This window comes from Hoplias malabaricus, chromosome 3 (genome assembly GCF_029633855.1).
Source record: "Hoplias malabaricus isolate fHopMal1 chromosome 3, fHopMal1.hap1, whole genome shotgun sequence".
In the NCBI taxonomy this organism is placed as follows: domain Eukaryota; kingdom Metazoa; phylum Chordata; class Actinopteri; order Characiformes; family Erythrinidae; genus Hoplias; species Hoplias malabaricus.
This window is the reverse complement of record NC_089802.1, coordinates 27873863-27892074: the sequence shown is the minus strand read 5'-3', so window position 1 is coordinate 27892074 and position 18212 is coordinate 27873863. Positions and strand designations below refer to the sequence as shown.

The 18212-nt window shown below is 44.0% G+C and overlaps 1 protein-coding gene across 1 annotated transcript in view; it reads left to right on the top strand.

Moving 5' to 3' along the window:
- wnk4a (WNK lysine deficient protein kinase 4a) overlaps positions 1–18170 on the top strand; it is a 61773-nt gene extending 43603 nt beyond the window's left edge. The window contains exons 13-20 of the mRNA XM_066663702.1: positions 4194–4242; positions 4683–4778; positions 7291–8132; positions 8534–8621; positions 11787–12456; positions 13338–13543; positions 14165–14271; positions 14782–18170. Coding sequence (XP_066519799.1) covers positions 4194–4242; positions 4683–4778; positions 7291–8132; positions 8534–8621; positions 11787–12456; positions 13338–13543; positions 14165–14271; positions 14782–14784 — 2061 coding nt within the window. The 3' untranslated portion in view covers positions 14785–18170. The remainder of the gene's footprint in view (positions 1–4193; positions 4243–4682; positions 4779–7290; positions 8133–8533; positions 8622–11786; positions 12457–13337; positions 13544–14164; positions 14272–14781) is intronic.
- The last annotated feature ends 42 nt before the right edge of the window (positions 18171–18212 follow it).

The window sequence follows — 18212 nt, the reverse complement described above, 5'->3', positions numbered from 1 at the left end:
TATATAGTATATATTCAATTATGAGTTGTGTGTTTTGTCGTTTAATACTTATTATAACTTTTTGCATTCTCATAAATAAGAAGATTATATTAGATCATACTTTCGATTTCGTTTTTTCTTAGTAGTTTCACTGAAGAAACTACTTAGTAGTTTCACTAAACTATGTGCTGATAAACTTCAACGGTGCACTCAGGGCTCATCTATGTATATTTAGATTGGTTTTAAACAGGTTCTTTCTTCCAGGGCTTGAAAATAATTCAATATCAATATATATCGCAATATAACATTTTCAATAACTAAATCATTTTTATACACATTTTAAAATATTTCATTATACATTATTTACAGTATCTGTCACTGACTGATGGTCATTAGGGGGCTCTGCCCTAAGTTCACAGCACTCAATTTTAAAGTTAGTTTAAAAATATTAATGTCAATAAATCTAAGAGGTTTAGATTTGCTCCTTTCAGTCCTTGGCAGTTTGTCTGAAGCTTTATATTGTTAAAATCGATATCGGAAATATATTGTATCGACATAAGTAAATATATCATGATATATACCACGATTTTGCCCGTATCGTTCAGCTCTGTGAGTATTATCTGAAACACAGCAGCACCAATGTGTGACTTAGGGTTTTATGTTTATTTTTTTGCATTAGGGAGATTAAATCGTTAATCAATATTTTTAATGGTAAATCGCAATAAAGGACTAATCAGTATCGAACAAGCCTGATATAAGTCTTTATTTTATAACTTTAGAATAGATTTACAGTGCAAGTTTATGCAAAAAGATTATATTCTGAGGAATGCTCAAGCATTTTTATTGGTCTGCGTATCCTGACTTATCATGACAAGGTGTTATCACTGTCCAAAACCTCCATTATCCATATAAAACTGTATGGAAATGTCATGAGGAACAGGTAGAACAGAAGTGCTCCTGTGCTCACTTAAAGTCTGTTAAAATGAACTTACATCAAAATGTAAGAAAGAATTTGCCTTCCCTTGAGAAGATAGCCATTGGGAGAGAGATGCTTTGTTATTTATATATTTTTGGACAGATTTCCAGATTTTTCTCCCAATCCTTTTTCTAACACCTCCACTCTTCAGCTTTGTGGTCTGTCAGGAAAGAGAGGGTGCATCCCTCCAAAGTCTGAGTCAGTGCGAAAGAGGCCAGAAAGGAAACAAATGTAAATGCTGAGCAAGTAGTTTTGGAAAGAGCTTCAAAAAATAACGAGATGCTATTTATTCTCGATGGGCTCCTCCAGCTACTAATGCTGAGGTTATTAACTCGGCAGGAACTAACGCACACTGTCGTTTCTCTTGAATTATTTTAGACTCAAACCTCATTGAAACCAGGGGAGAAATGCTCTGAAAAGTGAAAAAAAGTGATTCTTAACTTTTAGACCATGAAATGAAATGAAATTAAATGCCTATTAATAATGAGTAGCAGCAGCCATTGCTCTTTGGGGAGGCTTTCAACTAGATTTTTTAAAGTTGCTGTGAGAATTTGATGGCCACATAGATATAAACGAGGGCAGATACTGTTTTTGGATGATTCATTCTGCTCTGCAAGTCATCAAAAAATATTGGATGGAGCTCCATCAGTCTGGAGGAGTCTGTGGAGATTATTCACACGTTTTTGTGCAGCTTATGCACTTTAAATTAGTGTCTACAGTGTCTAAAGTGTGTCTACAACCTTCTGGACATTTTGACCCTCAAGTGCCGGAGTTATCTCACCGTGTGTGTGTTTTCTTTTTCAAAAATGACCCGTTTCAGCTTCTGCGTCACAAGCCTGGGACTACACAGCATTTTCCATGTGAACACACTAGAAAACAGTTCCCTGTGCACCCCTAGGGATTGTGTGTCCACCTTAACGGGCACCTCACGGCGCCTACACTCATTAAGGCCCGAACAAGATAAGACGCGCAGAGCCATCATGCAGTCATGCCTGCGAACTGTAAAGAGTGGCACGTGTTAAAGGCAGATCCATTTTGTTCTGTACGTCTAATCAATAAGGTCTGACTCCGTTTCCTCATTAGTTTGAGTGACTGGCATAAGACGCTTGTTCTTTTCTGGGTCTCCATGCTCTAGGTAACATCCTGCCACAGCTCTGTGGACAGAACGCTGTCTCCCCGCTCTCTCTCTCTCTCTCTCTCTCTCTCCAGTGAACTGATCTCAGATATCCTTTAATGAGTAATGAGCAGAACAATGGCCTGTTTCATGTGGAATCAGAGATCTGTAACACTCACATACGCATGCACATGCACACCCAGGGGGCGCTTAATTACAATCAGACTACCCCTCCCCTCTTCTCTCTCTCTCTCTCTCTCTCTCTCTCTCTCTCTCTCTCTCTCTCTCTCTCTTCTCTCCCTCTTGGTCTTGGTCCAGAACCTGATTAGAACCAGACACTGCAGCGCAGCTATGGCCCAAAGTCACATTCATACACACACAGGTTTGTTTTTATACGATGTCAGGACATGGAATCAGCACACACACACCCCTCTTCAGCACAGTGGATCTCTTCTGTGTTCAGAGTAACAAGTCTGGTGCACACAAACCTGAACCGGACGAGGTGCAGCAGCCATGTTGAGTTTAGAGTTTCAGGAAAAGGCACCCTGCAGCTTGTCCGCTTCTGTTTGGAGCACATCGGGTTGTTTTGATTCTTTTACATAAAGAGAGAGAAGGCCATATGACACTGAAACATGGCGAGAAAACGTGCAAGTGAAGGCATTTTGCAGGGTTCACAGGGACAAACATCGTTTAGTGATATTAAAAAAGTTTTGCCCCTCTCTCTCTCTCTCTCTCTCTCTCTATATATATATATATATATATATATATATATACTTACTATATTTATTTATTTATTTATTTGTTTGTTTATTTGTTTATTTATGTATATATGTGGATCATTTGACCCAGTGTCCTAAGTTTGTACCAAAACCAGCATTGTGTGTACCAAACCAGAACATGGCTGAAAGTGCTCTGTAAGAGTTGACCACAGCCCTGTTCAGCTTGTCTAAATGAAGCAGTGTGTGTGTGTGTGTGTGTGTGTGTGTGCGCGCATGTGTCTGTGCTCCATATGTGTGTGGGTGCACGTAGGCACCGTGGGGTGTGTTTGCGTTTCTGTGTCAGACTGGTAGCGTTTTCCCTTCAGTGCCTTAGAGAACTCTTTATAATCATCAGCTAAACACTCTCCGGCTCTTTGAGTGAGTGACTGCCCTACTTTTACCTCGCAGCAGACATCAGCAGGCATCTTAATCAAGCTTAAAGACTCCTCATTACACAAGTTTACAGTAATAAATAAGCCTTCAGTGCTCTGACTACTTCAGATTTTATCGTTTATCTCAATTCGACCTTAATATCAACTTATTACCAGCCGTTAAACACTTCAGACGGAGATTTACAAACTCTGTGTAAAAATGTCATGTTTTAAATATAGTTTTGTTATTGTTCAAATATAGAATATTTAGTTAAATAAATATCATGGTTCTTAAGTTATATGAACAGATACTTCTTCAGTCAACTCCAGATATAAGTTTAAGGCAGGTCTTTAAATAAATGTTTAGGTTAAGCACCTCATGGAACTGCCTTGTAACTCACTCACTCACTCACTCACTCACTCCTTTATGGTTAGGAGATGCACCAATAGGGGGTGCTGTTTAGTGCTTTGTTTCAATGTAAAAAGGATTGTTTTCAAGTAATTTTGGCGCATTTCTTTTGGTGTTGTGTCCCAGTGATGTATTAAAAAAATGGACAAACATCGACAATAGATAAATTCTGTTCCATGGCAATATATTCGACAGGATAATTGTATTATCATTACATTATTAAACATATGCAGTATGTTTATGGGTTACTACACTAAAATATTTATAAGTATTACTCATTTTAATGCATTGATAACCCCATGGAATTAATGATATAATGATTTATTGATTTATCAATTGGAATTAAATGTTAATCAATTGGAACTGTGTCCATTTTTCCATTGGGGATCAAATAATGAACATAATATAACAACGTAAAACTAAGAAGCCCAAAGGGTTGAATGTCTAAATGTGTAAAAGCCTGTTTTAAATGTAAACATATAAAATGCATTGGTATATAAATACGTATCATTTATTTTAATGTATTTTAATTGTCAAAAAAATTTATAGATTGATAAAAATATACTCTTTTTTGTGCTTTTTGCAGCCAAACCTCCACAGTCTTGCTCGGACACATTCCTCCTCCTCTTTGCCAGGTGAGACAGCCATAAAACACAGTGCAGAACACGGGTAATGTCACTCGTATGAATGATGACTATTGTATTATCGCGATAGAATTAAGACGATGTTATGACATGTCAGATTTTCATATACCCAACGATTCAGTTTCCAGCGATTTAGCCCCTCACCACTACAGGGTTGTGAGGGTTTGGGAAACCAGATAATTACATAATCTTAATTCCTTAGAGACCATTAAACCAGCCGTATATGTTACTGTGATATTATGAATGACAGGAGCTGGGTTTAGTACTCCTTATAACTTCAGAATTAGTGGGCGGAGCTGAACTGCTCTGTGTGAGTTGGGGTTTGAGTAGCTACAAAGAGTACAAAGAATAACTATGCAAAAATGTTGTTATAATGTGTGTTTAGAAACATATAAACATATAGATATAAATATATGTCTGTATCCAATCAGAGTGTGGCCCGGGCGGCTCATCGCTGGGAGTGAGGGGAGACGTTACCTCACCTGTACGACCACTCTTACGCTCTCAGTCCTTCCACACCACACAGGGTGAGTGACACCTCTCTCACACTAGAGTCTCCTTCTCTTGCTTTCTCTCTCCATCTGTATATAACCTGGCCGTGATTGAAACAGCGCAGCACTCTGAAAGTGTTTTGCTGGCGCCTGCAAACCTCCATCTCCAGAGTAATTACCTCACCTGAGAACTGAGAGAGAAAGAGAGAGAGAGAGAGAGAGGAGAAACAGACAAAGAACAGAGAGACATAGATGTGGGAGAGGAACGAAAGTGGAGATTAAGAATGGGGGGAGAGAGAAAGAACAAGGAATAGGGAGAAGAGAGGAAGTTGACAGAGATATGTTGATGGGAAAGAGAGAGAGATAGAAAGAAGGAGAGAGAGAGACAGATGGAGAGAGAGAGAGAGAAAGAGAGAGAGAGAGAGAGAGAGAGAGAGAGAGAGAGAGAGAGAGAGAGATGCCTCTTTGGTCCCCAAGTCACGCCAAAATTGTTCATTTTCCTGTTTTCTGGAATCATGTGCAGCACCACAGCAACAGCGAAGCAAATCAACACACTCCCCCTCTCCCCCGACCTCACACACACAACACACACACACACACACACACAGCCTCCTGTGCCAATCCAGCCCCAAAAATACTGAAAACAGCCCCAACTCAAACCCCCAGCTTATCTAACACTAAAAACACTGAATACCAGACCTTCTCCATCCCTGCCACCTAAGCCTATTCAACCTTACAAAGACCAAACCAACCCCCCGCTTCATCCCCCTGAACTCACCCAACCAACCCCTAGAATTCAGAAAAAACAGACCCCTCCCTCACCCCCCTAAGCACATACAACCTCAAAAACAGTAAAAGCAGACACCACCCCCAGCCCCAAAGCCACATCCAACCGCTAGAACCCTGAAAACCAGAGACCACCTACCATCCTGTCGAGCCCCTCCAGCCCCTAAGACACAGAAAACCAGACCCCCACCCCCAGTACAAGCCCATCCAATCCAGACCCCCCACCTCCCTCTGCTCTCCACTCCGTCTCCAGTGTCAGAGCCGCGCTGTGTCTCTTAAAGTACATTCTGTCCTGCCGCCTTCTGGCCCTCTGACACTTTTATGGAGTGTTTGCCCAGAGTTGCGTTTTCCTGATCGTGCTTTTGTGCGGTATTCAGCACAAGTCGTCTTACAGAGGCCGGAGTCTGGTTTACAACTCAAAGCTCATTGTAAAAACGTCTCCGTCAATGAAGGAGCCCAAGCGTTTGTGCCCTGAGACCACCTTCGTTTCTTTAGTTAATAGCTGGAAGTTAAGAGCTGCTAATGCACAGATTGTTTACTGCTGCTCTGTGAATGTCAGAAGGAATTAAGCTTCTCTGTCTTAAAAGACTGGAAATTACACAGCTCCACAGCTTTCATCAAACCTGTCACCGCCATAGTCAAGGCCATAGAAACCAGGCCTAATATTGTGCAACGGGGGCATTATAGGATCAAAAGTCCTCATTGTTTATCAATGACACCTGACAAGAGAGAGTGGCAGGGCCTTTATTTTGTTCAAGTCGCAACAGGACATCACGTCCCCCTCGTGGTTCTATGAGAATCAGGTGTGATTCATTCATGTCCATGGGATCTGTTCCATGAGTCTTCACATGCTGTGCATGATGCGATAATTCCCTGCCTTTGTTCGTGTGTTTAGGAAGACATGAAGTCAATAACACTGCTGTTATCGAAATGTAAACATTTGGTGGAGGAACAGATTTTTCTTGTTTCTCTACTCTGATGTCTGAAGATGTTTATCTTTCCTTTAAATAAATCCGGCAATCTGTTATAGCCCGGAAACTTGTGCACTTCATAGATGGAATCATTTTTTATCATCTGTTCCCCACGCTTTAAACAGCCACATCATTGTAATAACAAAGAATTATGAACTACTAATATACACAATGGTAACTACACAGAGCAATCACTGGATTAGGAACACCTGCCGTGTATCTGCACTCTCCGCTGACCATACAGGAGCACTGTGTAGTTCTACAATTACAGATTGTAGTCCACCTGATTGTGTGCACACTTTGTTACACCCTTTCCCCCTGTTCTTCAGTGCTCAGGACCCCCACAGAGTAGGTATCATGTGGTGGTGGATCATTCTCAGCGCTGCAGTGACACTGATGTGTTGGTACGAGTGGATCAGACACAGCAATGCTGCTGGAGTTTTTAAACCCTCTGTCCACACTGTGAGAGACTCCTCCCTCGTTGGGAACGCTGAGAATGATCCACCACCACACCTGCTCTGTGGGGGTCCTGGGCGCGGAAGAACAGGGGGGAACTACAGTCTGTAATTGTAGAACTCCAAAATGCTCCTGAGTGGTCAGTGGAGAGTGTAGATACAAGGTAGGTGTTCCTAAGCCACTGATCATTCCGTGTAGTTAAAAGAGAAACAGAAATGTGCCTGTGAGAAGAACATAGTCTGGTTTTAAATTCATTAATTATAACAATTAATTGTCATAATTAATACTTTCTGTTTAACTCTCTCTCTCTCTCTCTCTCTCTCTCTCTCTCCCAGGAACGTCACATCCATTTCCCACCCACCCGACCTCCGTATACCCCTCAGAGTCTGTTGCACCGCTCTCTAAACTCGCCCACCTACAGCAGTACCCCTACGCGGGCTCCTGCACTCCTACGCATTTCCAGTACCCGCCCCACTCCGGCTCTCCGAAACACACCCATCCTCCTCTCTCTCGTCTCCACAGCAGCAACTCCTACTCCATGTCTTCCCTCTCTTCACCTCCTTCTGACATCATTAGCCCAGGTAGTGACATCAACAGCCCCTTGCCTTCCCCTGCCCTTCAGTCCCATACACCCACCTTGTGGCCACCACAGACTCCGCCCCTTTTTTCATTGGCCAACGTCATATCCATGGCCATGAGCATGGCGCACTCCTTCAGCCTGCCGTCTCCTCTCGTGCAGCCCATGCCCTCCATCCCTGGCTTCCCTCCTCATTTCACCCACCCCATTCCACCTCCGAACGGATATCCTCCGATGTATGCACCCCAGTTTGCCCCGCCGATGCGTGCGGATGGATCATACCCACACGTTGGGCTCATGACTTATCCAGAAGCTCAGAACTGGGAAGCCATCTATGGGTTCACGCAGAAACCACCATCCACATTGCGCCCAAATATGTCCACTATGTCAACACATGCTGACGCTCACATGCAGCAGATGTACACACAGGAAATGGGCCAAGGTAGCCCTACTGTACCCATCCATCATGTCCCAAATGAGTACTCCGGGCCTCAGGGGTGCACACAAGCCTTCCCCAGAGACACACTGGGCCAAGCGAGCCTCTCCAGATCCTCCTCCTCTGGGTTATCCTCTTCTCCAAGAGCCAGCCCTGAGAGCACGGTGAGTCTCACTTTCCTTAAAGCAACACTAGGTGGTATTCAGTATCATTGTGCTGTTCAACTGAGCTGTGATAGGGAGAGTAACATTGCTATTCAGAGATCATCCCTGCAGAAACTGCACTTTGTAGCTTTTGGAGGAGGGTAGGAGACCAGATAATCAGAGCAGGTATGAGCTCTAGGCGAAAGGCTAGACATACTACTACTACATTCTGTCTTTTCAAGAGGAATGGACCAATAAAAATGCTCCAAATTTGAATATGATACATTCAGACAAACCGCTCTCAATGTTGACATATGTGTCCTTTAGCGCCAGGCCGTGAAATGGAGAAATTCTCTGTTATGAAATGATTCTCAGCCGTCCATGATCCAAGGATGATGTGAATGCTCTGGTTTCTTTCCAAGGTTTCCTCCTCAAGTCCAAGATCTCTCTCCCCGCCAGCAGTTCCAGAGCCGAGCAGCAGCGAGCCCAGAGGATCCTCCGTCAGCTCCGGTAAGGAGATACATGCAAAAACACGCACAAACAGCAACAAAAGACCTTTTCTGCTTTTACGTAAGGCTGGTTTATTATGTATTGATTCAAGCTAAGCATTAAGTAATGGCTTAAGGGGCGAGCTTAAGTCCCTCTGTGTTTCTGGATTTTTGCGCTTTTTTCCTGTGCACTTTCTTTGGGCCTGTGCCCACACTGGTGTTGGAAGACATTATCGCCCATTAGCCGTGCCTTCGGAAGGTGTTGCATAACCAACGTGTCTGCTTGTAATGTTCCATGGAAGTGCTGCCCAAACCACATCGACTCTGCCAAATAAAAAGCCCACGTTCCTCACACGTGTGTTTACATCCACCTCAGAGCCTGTAGTATCCACCTATCTGTGTCCACACAGAGCATACAGTACTGTGCAAAAGGTTTAGGCTCCTGAGGAAATGAGATATAAAAAGCTGTTTATCCTTTTGCTTTTACTGTGTTTATGTTTATGGGTTTAAGGCACAGTGGCGCAGGAGGTAGATGTCGCAGTCACACAGCTCCAGGGTCCTGGTGACTGTCTGTGAGGAGCGTGGTGTGTTCTCCCTGTGTCTGCGTGGGTTTCCTCCAGGTGACTGTCTGTGAGGAGTGTGGTGTGTTCTCCCTGTGTCTGCGTGGGTTTCCTCCAGGTGACTGTCTGTGAGGAGTGTGGTGTGTTCTCCCTGTGTCTGCGTGGGTTTCCTCCAGGTGTCTGTCTATGAGGAGTGTGGTGTGTTCTCCCTGTGTCTGCATGGGTTTCCTCTGGGTGACTGTCTGTGAGGAATGTGGTGTGTTCTCCCTGTGTCTGAGTGGGTTTCCTCCAGGTGACTGTCTGTGAGGAGTGTGGTGTGTTCTCCCTGTGTCTGTGTGGGTTTCCTCCGGGTGACTGTCTGTGAGGAGTGTGGTGTGTTCTCCCTGTGTCTGCGTGGGTTTCCTCCAGGTGACTGTCTGTGAGGAGTGTGGTGTGTTCTCCCTGTGTCTGCGTGGGTTTCCTCCAGGTGACTGTCTGTGAGGAGTGTGGTGTGTTCTCCCTGTGTCTGCATGGGTTTCCTCTGGGTCACTGTCTGTGAGGAGTGTGGTGTGTTCTCCCTGTGTCTGCGTGGGTTTCCTCCAGGTGTCTGTCTGCGAGGAGTGTGGTGTGTTCTCCCTGTGTCTGAGTGTGTTTCCTCCGGGTGACTGTCTGTGAGGAGTGTGGTGTGTTCTCCCTGTGTCTGTGTGGGTTTCCTCTGGGTGCTCTGGTTTCCTCCCACGCTCCAAAAACACACGTTGGTAGGTGGATTGGCGACTCAAAAGTGTCCATAGGTGTGAGTGAGTGTGTGTCGCCCTGTGAAGGACTGACGCCCCCTTCAGCATGTGTTCCTGCCTTGCGCCGAGTGATTCTGGACCCACCGCCACCCTGAACTGGATAAGGGTTACAGACAATGAATGAATGAATGAATAATCTTAGGTGCTGTACATCCACATCGCTGACAATAAAGGAGTGGTTTGTAGATATTTAAGGGGAATTCCACTGTTTTTTTTTTCACATCTAAGTGAAACTTCGATTTCGAAACAGAAGAAATCTCAGTTAAATGAATGTCTCAGACATCAGCAGTGTGTTCTGTGACGGACTGTAGTGTTGAGGTGGTCATCTGGTTCCATTCACCAACACTGTGAATAATTCAGACTCAAAGACTTTATTTAGGCCGAAGCTAGTCATTTAGGTCAAGACACATCTGAGTTTTGCTTCTTTAATTTGAAAGTGTCTAATGTAAGCAGTGGAAGCCTATACCTCACCATTTATCACTGTGAAAGCTCTCGGCCTAAACCATCACTCACTCGCTCACGTGTTTCTTGTGTTGTTTTACCAGTGGCGCAATGAAATGTTAGTCTAAATGTTGTGGACAGGATCCAGAAGAATACAGAGCTGGAGTTTATTCACTGCTTAAAGAAGGTTGTGTGTTGGCCTTTTCAGCACATTTACTCAATTAAACCCAGGCGTACGCTACACAGTGGAGATCCCTCAGAACCTTCTAGGCCTTCAGAGGAGGATACGATTAGCTCATCTGAAGAGGCAGACTCACCCAGTACAAAAACATACTGATTTCTCTCAGAGTTTTGTATTTTTTTATTATAACTCCATCATCCTAACATCTCTACACCGGACTCATTCCTGGATACCAGCATCTGCGGACACCCAAGTCTCTTATATGAAATGGAGTAGTACTTGTGTATAACTTTGGCACGTGCTCCTGTACACTTTAAATCATCTCTAGATGTGAAAAGTTGTTGCGCCGTATTGTTTATAGAATAGTTACAAGAAAACAATATGCACATGTTCAGCACAGACACAGCCATTGTAGACCGAATACAGGGTTTGCATTCAAGAGATGAACAGTATGGGAGGCAGAGCTCAAACAAGTGCTGGAGAGAGTCTGAGGAGGTGTAAAATAGCAGGAGGCTACAGCAGGGTGCGCTACACATCACTTAATTCAGCCACAAAGTCAAGATAATTTTCCACATCCTGTGGATACAGAGAGCTGAGTGTATTTTAATTTTGTTTTTCTTTCTTGTGATTAACCGAGCAGTTTGTTAATTCTTACGGATATTAGAGCGTGAAAAACAGTCCAAAAGCAAGTCGTTATTAGTGTATTTCTACCCTGAAGTCTACTCTATTTTGTTATTCCACCCTTCAGTGCGTGTTAATGCACAGTTATCTATTGTTTATTTATTCAGTAAAACATTCATTAATTTATTAATGGGCTCTAAGCACATATCCAGTTCAGGGTCGCAGTGGGTACATAGCCGAAATCACTGGCGCAAGGTGGGAACACACCCTGGAGGGGGCGCCAATCCTTCGCAGGGCGAGACACTCACACGTACGGACATTTTTGAGTTGCCTCTCGAGAAAACTGGAGCACCTGGAAGAAACCCACACCTCACAGAACTCACAGACTGTCAGGCGGAGCAGGGCTCGAACCCTGGACCCTGGAGCTGTGTGACAGAGACACTACCTGCTGCGCCACCGTGCCACCCCTAAATAAAACATATTGGGAATACATATAACATGGAGCGTGTCAACATGTGCATACAGCTGTTTATGGATGGTTTGTTTTAAAACTTTATTATTGTCTACATATGCCATGAGCATAAACCCCTCCCCTTTTGTTCCTCCTCCAGAGCCAAACTCCATTGTTACAGTCGGACGCTTCCAGGTTTCTCCATCCAAGGAGATTCCAGCTCCAGCTGGGAATAAAATCACACCCACACCCACTTCATCGTCAGCATCTTCACCACCAACAACAACATCACCACAACTGAAGTGTCCCAGCCCTTCTGTTTCCTCCTCCAATGAGAACCCACACGATGGAGGATGGGGATCTCAGGGAAAGGATCTCCATTCTTTAACCCCTCATCGCCTCCATGTAGACGTTTCCTTGAACCAGCCGTTCTCATCTGCGGCTCCTCCTGACGCTCCCTGCCTCAGTGAACAATCTCTCATCCATCCAGAGTGGACTAAAGAGAGGGCAGCAGATGAGGAGGAGCAGAGGAGAGGTGAAGGAGAGCAGTATCAGCTCCACAGACAACCTCAGCCGCAGCAGCAGAGGAAGAAGGGCCGGAAGCTCGACTGTGGCCAGTCTGTAATGGGGACCTCGGTGGACAGCGGGCTCTCTGTTGCCATGGACACAGAGGCGAGTCTGTGGGACGGGGTTTTGGGAAGCCCTCAGTATCCCACACCTCTCCACAATCTGTGGACGAGCTACGCTCGCACCTCCTCCTACATGAGCAGCGACGAGTCGGAGAGCGAGGGCGAGGAGATGTGGGACGAGCTGCAGGAGCTCAGGGAGAAGTGAGCATCCCATGGGGTTGTTGTTCATTTGGGAATGTGGGCAGAGTGTCAAAACCTATTTGTGATCAGCTCCAGCGACCAAAAAGACTGTAGTCCTTTTGTTGTTCTGCATACCCTTTTAGCACCGTTTCCCCCTGTTTCTAAACGCTCAGGACCCCCACAGAGCAGGTGTGATGTGGTGGTGGACCATTCTCAGCACTGCAGTGACACTGACCTGGTGGTGGTGTGTTAGTGTGTGTTGCGCTGGAGTGGATCAGACACAGCAGTGACTACTGGAGTTTTAGTTGTTAAAATGAGCAAATAATGTATACAGAGCAACAGACTGACCCACGTCTGTAATTTTAGAATGACAAAAGTCCTGTATCTGGAATTTTTGCATCTTGAGAAGTAATTAATTAATTATTAAAGTAACACTAGGTAGAACTTTTATCTTAAAATTACAAAAATCATTGTGCTGCTTCACTGACCTGTAATAACGAGAATAGGGACTCTGTTGTTGATACTCTGGGCTCAGCACTACAGAAACTGCCCGATGTAACTTTTGAAGGAGGGTAGGAAACCACTCCTCCCTCCTGGGCTCCCCCTACTGTTACAGACTGTAGTTCAGTTTTACATCACTCCTGAAATCAAGGTAGAAGGGGCAAAGGTCTCCTACTATCCTCTGAAACTTATTAGTACATAGTGCAGTTTCTACAGTGTTCTAAAGGCTCTACTTTCTGTATTCTGTATTACTATACAGAATGTCCCGGCTTCAGGACATTGGTGTAACAGTAGGGGGAGCACAGGAGACAAAATGGCAAAATTTAAAATGTTCCTTTAAATGCATGTGAATATATAGTTTACACTGTAAAACGGACTATCTCTCTCTCTCTCTCTCTCAGGCACCTGTGTGAGGTGCAGACTCTCCAGGCCGTGCAGAAGCGAGAGATCGAGGAGCTGTACGAGCGAATGGGGAAGGTTCCTCCTCCCTGCATCGTGTCCCCGGCGGCAATGTTGTCCAGCCGTCAGCGGCGTCTGTCTAAAGGAGGGGGCTTCTCATCCTCTCGCAGAAACAGCCTTCAGAGACTCGACATTCTGCCTATGACAGGTACAGCTCAGAGAAAATGTAATAAAAATAACCCCTTGCTGCTGATCTGGAGTCAGCCTCATAGCCAAGTATTAAGAGTCTCTGCATAAGTCAGGGATTGAGCTGTAGACACTTTTAAATATAGTCAAGCAACTTTAACAATACGATTTTACAGTTACACAAGCAACCCTCTTAAATTACTCAACACTGAAAGCAATGGTTAAGTTAGTCTTATCAGGGAAGACCCTCATGTTTCAGTGTTTGGGATGTAAACAAATGGTGGAGAATGTTTTGATGTGAAATGGTGGACTGTAGAGAAACTTCCTCTGGATATTTGGTGCTCTCCTCCGGCACCTTGTAGTGGACACAGGCCCGTCGTGTTGCATTAGTAGCAGCTTGATAGGAAAAGATAGAGAGAAAAGAGAGGAGGACAGGAGAAAGGAGAAGAGGAGAGGAGAGAAGAGTGGTGTCTGGCTTCATGTGTCTCAGAGGAGGCATGTGTTTGCACCCGGTGAAATTGGGGTGGAGCTGGCGATGACTAAATTGGGGAGAATTTTATCATTTTTGAGGACTTGCTTTGACATGAGCCACTATTTAATATCCACTGTGTAATGTGTTTCCTTTGCTGTGATTGGTACACAGGGATCATGAGAAAAAACTCTCTGAGCGGTGGCAGCAGTAGCAGCAGTAGCATTTCACAAGAGCGCTCGACCAAAGGGGTCACCTTCGCCCCTGAACTCACCAGAATGGTATGTTCCAACTAGTGCCACCTCCACTCGTCTCATTCCAGCTCCTATTGGGCCCTGTCCCAATCCGATATACACATGACGTAGCGTAGGTACCTATACTGGCACAGTGGAGACGCAGCAAAGTATTCAAAACCATGGGATGCTCTGGAGATGTTACACAAGGCTGCTGCCAGTTTTGGGCCAGAAGGGTATAAGGCCCTCCGGGATCAGGGTGCGGAGTGATGGAGCTCCATCCTGTACGTTTGGGACACATTTGGAGTGCTGATTGTGACCCAGAACTAATCCTCCAAGCCCAGCACCTGACCTCACTCGTGTTCTTACAGCCTAATGCCATCAGACCCTCACAGCAATGTTCCAGTGTCTAGTTTAACTCCTTCCCAGAAGAAGCAGAACAGAAGCAATGTTAGAGGTTCGTTTTGGAATCAGGTCCGGGTTTAGGCTGCTTTCCGACCACTCCCTGCTCTCCGCTCGAATCTGACATTGCTCTTTTTTTCTCTTTTCTTTTCACAGTAAAAAAATCCACACCTTGTTGGCACGACTAGTTTAGACTACCTCATCCACACCACTGCTGCTCTTTCACTCCCCATGTCCTACTGAAGACTTCACACGCCCGCCACAGCCACAGACAGAGGGACTTTCTATTGCTGGTAAAGCAGCGAGGGCCAGCGCTACGTCCTGCTCGGACGGTCACATGGTGCCAGTGCCCTCCCACCTTCACGCTCGCTCATCACTCTTCGCTCAAGACCAACAGCAGTGAATTTACAGAGTTTACTCAGTTGTATTAAAAAGCCAGCCTGTATTTACCCTGAGTGAAACAAGCCTGGACTCTCACTGAAAAGGAGAATGTATTTACAGCACAGTTCCTGTTTGGACACACCTATGAACAGAAGGCTTTGTCTCAATATAAGACTCTTCAGTCTCGTTTTAAAGTCATATTTTGGTCAATTTCCCAGAAACTAAGATGATTCCACTCACCACATGATAACAGTGTGAGGAGAAAACACAAGAGATCTCAGTAGCCTCTACATTGGTCAGGTTTTAAATTTTAGCTTGAATCGTTCTAATCAGGTGTGTCCGAGCTTTGGACCGGTATTGTCCAGCTTTAATGTAGATAGATGCCTCTGTTGGGCGCAGGTCGGGACACTGTGTATAATCTGACGATGCCGCTGCGATCGGCGAAGCCCCGCTGAGATCCGTGAGGTGAGAGCGATGCTCGGCTTTTTCTCCGATGGCTCAACAGTGGCTCATTAGCGTGTGCTTTGCACTTTCACAAGTAAATTGCCTACACATACACTGTGTGTAGAAGGGGCTCGACTACGTCCATTGGACACTGACTCTCTTCAGTTCCTAAGACGTTTCCAGTACTCTCAAAGGGCCAGATGTGATTTTGTGACGAAAACATCTGGAGATGACCAGGAGAAACTGTGAGCTAAATGTGCACATGCCTCTCGATGAAAATTGCAGGGAAGAAATGGAAATATATCATCGCTGTCCAAAGAAGATCATGAATCTCCAAATAGTACGTTTATAGGAGAAGGAAAAACATCTCCTATAAAAAACCTTAACTTCAGTGAAAGTCAATGTAAACAGATTTTATTCCAATAATTTTGAAGCGTTTCTACTGGTCCATTTTTAATATAGTTTCACACTGTGTGAAAGACTGCAGCTGTGTTCAAGTGATGCAGTGAACTAAACATCCTCAAACATGGAGACACACGTTATGTTTCTCATTAGAGAGTGACTCTATGCTTTATATAACGAGGTTATTTCGCTCCTAAAACTGTCACCTTAACATTGGTGCTCCAATAGGGACAGGGCATGAGTTACCAAGGCTAAAATATCCCTCAGAATCTCCAGCTCAGCTGCTGATGCGTTCTCTAAGCTCAGAGAACACACTCCTCACACGGTAAAACAGCCTCTTTGGCTAATGGCAGCGTTTCAGTAGCTAGTTGCACATGTTATCGATTGTGCTCTGGACGTTAGAGGAGCACGGAGCGGAGTAAACTGGGCGAGGGGTTTGCCAGAGAATGATCTTCGTTAGCAGCGCCAGGAGTTGAACTAATTGCTTCCAGATGTTTGTTCTTGCTACATGATCACACCTGACCCTAAGGCTAAGGCTAACATTTCAACTCCTGCTCGTCTTACTGTAGCCCTTATGTACAGATGTGTTTTGCTTTGTCCAGTTTGTGTCTTGTTTTTAAAATGTCTCTTTTTTGTATTTTACAATATTGTCAATGTGAACAGAAACTGGAGCCGATGTAAATAATGCAGAGTGCGGTTTCATGTGAAATAATCATTATACAAGCATTATTAAGCCATTCGAAAAACTCTGAAAAGCTGTTAAAACTCTACTCTTCATTCGAGTGTTTTATTACACCAGGGGTGTGTGCGAGAGAGGGCCTGACTGATGTATCCTTCCACAAACAATATTAGCCAGCGTTGATAATATTAGCCAGATATCTTGTTAATTAGCAACTGTTTAATCTTTAATATCCTCAGAAATGTTTGGTTGAGCTATTTCAACTCAAGAAGACCATCATAAATTGTTTCAAATACACTCATAAATATCGAACCCTCACCTGTCCTATGACAATAACATATTGCCAACTGCATTTGTTATAATGAGGACCAATGAAAGTAGAGAGAGCTGTGATCAAAACTTCAAAAATGCTAAGCAGTTCCATCCCAAGTGCTGTAACACGTTTGAACCGGGTTTTCCCTCTTTACAGCGTGATAAACGAGAAGTGACCATCACATCACACTCAGTGAGGCACTGTGTAACTTCTAAAGTATAATTTTAGAACATAAATCACACAAACTATTGACCAGAATTTACACACCATTAATGTCAGTATCAGACACAAACGTTTCATAGTGTTTGAGCCCCAGGATTTTACATATGAACTGCCCAAAGCACCAGAGTCTTAAAGATCTTACAGACCTGGGAAACATTTTTGCGAAGAGACATTTTTCAGTCCAATATTGCAATCACAATTTTAATCTGAATGATCTTCTTTATACGAAGAGCCAGGTCTGTTTTTATAAGTAAGACATGGTTTTAATTCTGAGCGATGATTGTACAGCACCGTGCGGTCAGTCTGCTGTGGTTGGGGTCACTTACAGAGCAGTGTTTTGCTGCCTCTGAGTGGTCCAGCTGTGCTATTGAAGCTTACGTCCCTGTTTAATACATTGTTGATAACGCAGAGTAGAATTTAAACTGCAGCTCTTTCAAACTGTGATTTCAGCGTTAAACAATTCATCTTTCAGCACTAGTACTACTCTCACGGTTTCAGAGACGCACACAGCACAGGAGAGAAACCTTCGAGAGGCCGTTTTCACGTTTAATTCAGAGCCATTACTAAAGACATTTAAGGTCAGAGATTTACCGACTCTTTGTATTACTCTAAGTGTGAGGAGCTTTTACTAATTCCGCTCCTGATAATATTTATTTGGGGTTTCAGTGCACTTTCTTTGAGCATCTTTACGTTTTAATTTTGTAGCTGGAAGCCAGATTTATCCCAGTGTGGAATGTGTTGTTTAATGTTCACAACGATGAAATGATTTGTACTTATTTACCTTAACGGTCTTCTGTGATGTTTATTTGAAAGGGATCATTAAAGGAAACTATGGTGGGTTTATCTTAAGGAGATTAAAACGTGGTTGTTATAAAGGTGTTTAATTACTATTTTGTACATTCACCCTTTGTCCAAAGCGTCCAGAATGTGGATCTATAATTAACCCCAAGCTGTGAAACACTTTATCATTGCCTTTAAAAATGCACAGTGAACCCGACAAATACATAGAGCCTTTATAGAGAAATATATATATATATATATTAGATTGAGGGAAAAATATGTGAGTAAGCCATTGTTCTGAATGTGATGCTTTGAGTGCAACGCTGCTACACTGCCGTGCCTCTTCTTTCCCTTCTTCTTTTGTAC